The sequence below is a fragment of the Glycine soja genome, chromosome 2 (genome assembly GCF_004193775.1).
Source record: "Glycine soja cultivar W05 chromosome 2, ASM419377v2, whole genome shotgun sequence".
Taxonomy (NCBI): Eukaryota; Viridiplantae; Streptophyta; class Magnoliopsida; order Fabales; family Fabaceae; genus Glycine; species Glycine soja.
Genome location: NC_041003.1, coordinates 12,255,258 through 12,261,014, shown reverse-complemented (window position 1 = coordinate 12,261,014; position 5,757 = coordinate 12,255,258). Strand labels below are relative to the sequence as shown.

Genomic DNA, 5,757 nt, shown 5'->3' with positions numbered 1-5,757 from the left:
ATAATATTAAAAATATTTTTTATTTATAAAAAAAACTTCATATCGGAAAATAAATTTTTCACAAACAAGATGATATTTTTAAGGATGAAATATGATTTGGATCCTTAATAATTATTTAATTTTTGTATTTGTTTCCTAATAATTTCTGTGTTGCATTGAATCACTAATAAAGTAATAATTTTATTTTTGATTATTGACATTTTTTTTAATATCTGATCAATTAATGAATTTTGTATTTGTTTTGTGATAAAAAAAGTTCACTTGTTATTAGCCTGGACTAAAATAAAATTTACAAATTTATTAGAAAGTAAATACAAAGTTCATTAATTTATCAATAACTAAAATAAAATATCAAAAACCAAAAATAAAATCATTATTTTACTATGCATTCAACGTAAAGTAAAAATTTATCAGGAAACAAATACAAAAATTAAATATTTATTAGAGATAAAAACATATTTAAGTCAATTTTTAAAGAAAAATTACACCTGTGGAATATATTTTTTAAAAATTAAACTTAGGTAAACGACAACTAAATATAATAAATAAATTAAATTATAACTATCCAGATAATATATACATATACGAGCTGTTTGCAAAAATTATTAATGTCAAGGCTTGTTTGAGCTTAACTTTAAACTAGAAATTATTTATATAGTTAACCAAATAAGTTCGATATAGTACTTAATGAATTCAACTCTAATAACGTTTTATTTTATAGTTAACCAAATAAGTTTGATAAGTACTTTAATGAGTTAAACTCTAATAAAAAAAATATCCATAACAATCAAAAAATAGATACCTAGAGATTTATAATAATTCAAATTTCTTAATCAAGTGAGGTATAGATCCCCTTGATTAAACTCTAATAATTGATTAATAATCCAACTCGTCTATAACCGTATATTTATATCTATCTAAAAAAACACAATGTTTTTAAAATCAAGAGTATTATCGAATAGGTCTTGCATGTTTACTGACATCTATATTGCAAGAACGTTGTATCCTGATTGCAGGAGATATGGAATTAAAAGGAACTGAACTTTAGTGAATGGCTAAATGCATGCCCAATATATTCAATCATTCTGAGTGATCCCCTCAGTACTGCACACTCATCCTTTGACCTTCTTGTTGGTTCTGCATCATGTTCAAAAGATTAGTTACAAAATATCCAATAAGACAAACCTTGGAAATTCTTTAATCTTTATATCCTCACCATTGAATTCTCCAGTTTACTGAAAATTCTGCAATGCATATTTAATGCAGGTTATTTATCATTAGAAAAATAAAAAGAAAGAAAAAGTATCCACGGGTCGTGATTTAAATTGAAAACTTAATGTTAAGGCTATAGAAACTTAATCTAAGTTTTTTTTTATATCTAATAATAAATAATGAAAAATTGTTACATGATCTTAGAATCTCATAGTCAAAAAAATTATTACAAGACACATAACTGATTTTTATGAACTTTTTCTTGTAAATCAGAAAAGTTGATTACCTGTCATAAAAGATTAGTTAAGATTACAGACACGTGATCATCTTAGACATAATTTGTAATAGTTGATGAAAACAAAAACTGTTACCTGCATTTGAGTACAGATCTCAATGACTTCAGCTATAGGTGCCCAATCACCAAAGTTCCTCTCTATGAACTGGTAAGCTATGCCACTCTTTCCCATCCCTATTATGAAGAGTCCACCTTTGATTTCACCTTCTCCTTTGAAATTGTAGTCAATATGCATGGCTTTTGCACGCTTGTAGTTGGAAAGTGATCGAGGATTCAGCAAAAATCCTGATAGGAACTTCTCCTTGAGCAGTTTTCCCCCTCCAAGAGCTTTGAAGAAGTCCCTACCTCGATCAAGAAGCACGACACCGCCCCAGTATCGAGGCCAGAAATCTTTTACCTGATTTACCATAATTATGATCAGTGTTGGTACTAAGATAAAGCAACTAAAGCTCAAGTTTTAGGTCTACCAACAAAATAATATTTGCTTTTAATTTTTATAAAGCAGAAAAGGTCACATTTATTAGGGGGAAAAAAACGCATATGCTCACAAGAAAATCCAATATAAAGTTTTCTCATTTAAAAGTAAAATATTTCTCTTAAAATTTGTTTTAGACCTCACTCACTTATTCAGCAGGCACAGATTATGATAAGTCAAAGCCATGAATGGTTCAATTGAATGAAAGAACATGTATGGCTGAAGAATGACAATACCTCTGAGTCTATTTGCTCATGAAGAACTGCAAAAAGTTGAACCCCAAGTGCATCAAATATGGCTTTTCTGGAATAGAGCTGGTGTGCCTCAGCTCTACACATGATGCACCTGTTTTCAAGTTTCAAGTGACATGAATATGGCAGCAAACTTCACTTTCATGTAAATATAAAACACCCTGATTTAGGTGTAACTGTGTAACTGGTAAATTAAAAAGGGACATATTTTAAATATGAAAAATATTAGCAACACGCTTTCTAATTTTCTTTCGGTAAAACTATTTATTTGATCTATATAATTGTCTCTATTTTAAGTTTTAGTCCTTATAGGAGAACATTAAACTTTAGTCCCTATACAGTTTTCTGTAGAAGTTGTTGTAGCGGTTTATACCATCATAAAGTTTTCTCTGGTATTAAATAATAGAACCAAAACTTAATTTTTATGTGTGGAGACTAAAACTTACAATTTCCTCATATGGGAACTAAAACTTAAATTATAGGGATCAAGTAAATAATTTAACTAATTCTTTTTTTCTGACACATTCTTCTATTAGATGAAATTCATATGGATCATAATTCATAGGCCTCATTCTCATACTAGTGAGACCCGTGTGAATTTCAAGTTTTCAACCAATGAAAAAGTGTTAGAGAATGCATTGTTATATGTTCAAATATTCAAAAGCTTATGTTTTCTAAGGCTTCAAATGTTAAATTTTGTCATATTTCTCACAGTGTGTGCTGCTTACTTGTTTACTAGTATCTTGTTGCTTTATAATGATGACCTTACTTATGAATATAACAATTGTGAATCTGTACTTGTGTGGAACCATGAAAACTTATATTAGTATGCATAATGCAAATTTCTCATAAGAGCACATGATTGAAGTAAATGCACTGTTTGAAAATTGAAATACATGCTAAATTGGCAATTCTCAAGTGTAGCAACAATAATATATTACCCTGGTCTTCTGAGACACAGGAAAACAGCTGGTTTATCTCGCCACAGTTCTGAAACCTTCAGTGGAGGAGCCTTGGTTTTCACCAACGGTTCCATGCCAATCTTGTACTCAGGAGTAAGTTTCTGAACTGAAATATTTTCAACAGTACCATAAGGAGCAACTTGGTCACTGATAGGAGGTGGTGGATTCACACAGCCACATGCTCTAGGCTCAGCTGGTTCAGCAGCAACAATCCCCTTAAAGACATATCCTTCTTTAATCTTCATATCAGCCATTGATTGTTCAAGTGCATCAGAAGCTGCATTGCTTCTTATGTGTGATCTTGTCAAGCTATTAGAGCTATTGGATCCAACACTCTTGGGAATGCTATCATCTCTATGCATCGTGCTGCTTCTTCTTCGAGCAGCGAGTGCACGTAATTTGACAGAATCATCGCTTGTTGTTCTGTTAATAAAGCGCGCAATGTGGCCTCTCTTCATTTCGAATTGCGTAGAAAGATCTGTGGTGCTTAAATTGATAAGCTCTGACAGAGCTTTCCCACAATCTTCCATCTTATCTGCATATTGCATTAGTCCACGATCATGCAGGTATGATCTGATTCCAAGTGCATCCTATAACATTAGAAGTACAACACTTTAAGAAGGATATAGTTTAAGTAAGTATCAGATATGTTTTTAATACCAGTAAGTATGATTAAATTTGATTTTAGTCTTGTAGAAATAAGTGTTGATTTTATTCCTCATAAGTTTTATAATTTTTGTAAGTAATCAACTTCATCACTAATATGTGAGATGAAGATGGTCAATCAGAATTTTCAGCAAAAATTAGTCTATCGGCAGAACTAATGAATACTTCACCCCTAAATATGTAACTTCAGCAACTATTTTGAGATAACATGTAACATAACATAATTAGTGAGTGGGAATAGGAACTATTTTCAACAAAAAAATCATAAGAATCAAAACAAACTTTTGAAAAACTAAAATCGAAGTTAGTTATATATTACATCGAGTTCAAATATATTTACTCCTCAACCAAAAGTTAGGATTGAACTTTTGCCTATCTCATCTGGGATAATATGATAAGAGTGTAATCAGGTAAATGATAAAAGTTTCATTCTGAAGGGAAGTATGATTGAATCATAAGATGATATGACGAAAGACTTCAATAAAAACTAATGATAATGATGACTAACCTTTTGCTCTTGTGTCATCTGTAGTAAATCCATGTCCTCTGAACTCATAATCTTCAGGGTTGGTACATCATCCCACCCTTCTTCCAACAACTTTTGGAGCAGTTCCTTCAAAATTCCATTTCCTATGAATTCTTCCACTGAAAAAGAAGCCATTTTATCCTTACTATGATTGGTTGCCGTGGATGAGTGATAATCTTGTCACATGAATGTGGATTAAATGTGCAGACAAACTTTTTGTTCAGGGAAAAGTATCAAGTACTTTGTATATATAAGCCCTTCATAGATTATATAATATAATTTAATTTAATGTCATAGGTTAATGATGTGACGCAGTAAGAATAAAAAAAGGTTAATGATGTTACAATATGACTCAATATTTTTCTGAGGCTAACTAATCCATTTACCTGCCCTACTATCAATTTATTTTAAAAATTATATTCATATAACAAACGTATGCGACAAATCATACAAATAAGATATAGGAATTAGGTAGAGAAATAAAATGGAAATGTAGAATAAGATAGGTGATGCGGTAAAGAGGGAAAAAAATTATTTGTACGAATTATTGTAAGATTTTGTTATATGAATACTATATTCCATCTGTATATTACACACATGAATTTTGTCTATTTTTTAATTAATCAATTTGAATGGATGTGTAAATCATATCATTGACTTAACTCATTAGGATCGGTATAATAGTGAGCAATTTAGATAGTATGCATTTAAGTTTGATTTGTCGATATTGTACACCGAAAATCATATCATTGGCTTAATTAATTCCATGTCACTCTGCTCAAACTCTGGTCTACATATCATGGTGTTACACTGTTACAGCCAATAACTAAGCCAACGAGAAAACAAAATTGAGACTATAATACAAAACAAAAAATAAAATTAGAACTATAACATTAGTTAAGGACCGTGAAAGATACCACTAAGCAAATAACTTGAGAGAACAATACAAGGTTTAAAAATCTGACAGAAGTTCCGGCACTTCAACTAACATTTGACTTAGCAGCAGGCCAAATCTAGAGGTGCATTTGGCAACTTAAGTGGCTTGATACCCCACAATTGGTTTTTTATTTGCCGGCCAAAACCTGCTCTAATAGTCTCTAGAAAATAGAAATTGTCAATGTCTCACGTTTGTCTGACAAAGACATTGCTTTTAACCCTGGCCTAAAATCCTAGAGTTAACCCATTGACATAGTATAAAGAAGCTTTCACAAGGTAAATTTTGGTAAAATTGCAAATACCATCAACTCCACGATGCTCCAGAGAGAGATCTTGGTACCCTTTTTCTACAGTATTAAGGGAAAAGATTAATTTGAATAGAGTCCATTTTTTGTCCATTGTTAAAAAAGACTTAACTTTCATTTATGAGTTGC

The 5,757-nt window shown here is 30.8% G+C and overlaps 1 protein-coding gene across 2 annotated transcripts; it reads right to left on the bottom strand.

Moving 5' to 3' along the window:
- Positions 1–854: 854 nt before the first annotated feature.
- Positions 855–4,613, bottom strand: LOC114388001. 2 transcript variants are annotated; one of them, XM_028348334.1, is made up of 6 exons: positions 4,370–4,613; positions 3,175–3,785; positions 2,219–2,327; positions 1,584–1,904; positions 1,217–1,244; positions 855–1,137 (listed from the first exon to the last, which is right to left on the bottom strand). In XM_028348334.1, the coding sequence occupies exons 1-5, from the start codon at positions 4,520–4,522 to the stop codon at positions 1,233–1,235; spliced, it is 1,206 nt and encodes a 401-aa protein (XP_028204135.1). In that variant the 5' UTR covers positions 4,523–4,613; the 3' UTR covers positions 855–1,137; positions 1,217–1,232. The 2 variants fall into 2 exon arrangements, with proteins under 2 accessions (XP_028204135.1, XP_028204127.1); XM_028348326.1 differs by lacking the exon at positions 1,217–1,244.
- Between the last annotated feature and the right edge of the window lie 1,144 nt (positions 4,614–5,757).

Bases quoted from the DNA above. Each gene is read 5' to 3' on its own strand.
- LOC114388001 (XM_028348326.1), bottom strand. From the start codon at position 4,522: ATGGCTTCTTTTTCAGTGGAAGAATTCATAGGAAATGGAATTTTGAAG. The intron at 3,786-4,369 runs GTTAGTCATCAT...CTAATGTTATAG, and splicing joins AGATGACACAAGAGCAAAAG to GATGCACTTGGAATCAGATC. The intron at 2,328-3,174 runs GTAATATATTAT...ACTTGAAAACAG, and splicing joins CTGTGTCTCAGAAGACCAGG to GTGCATCATGTGTAGAGCTG.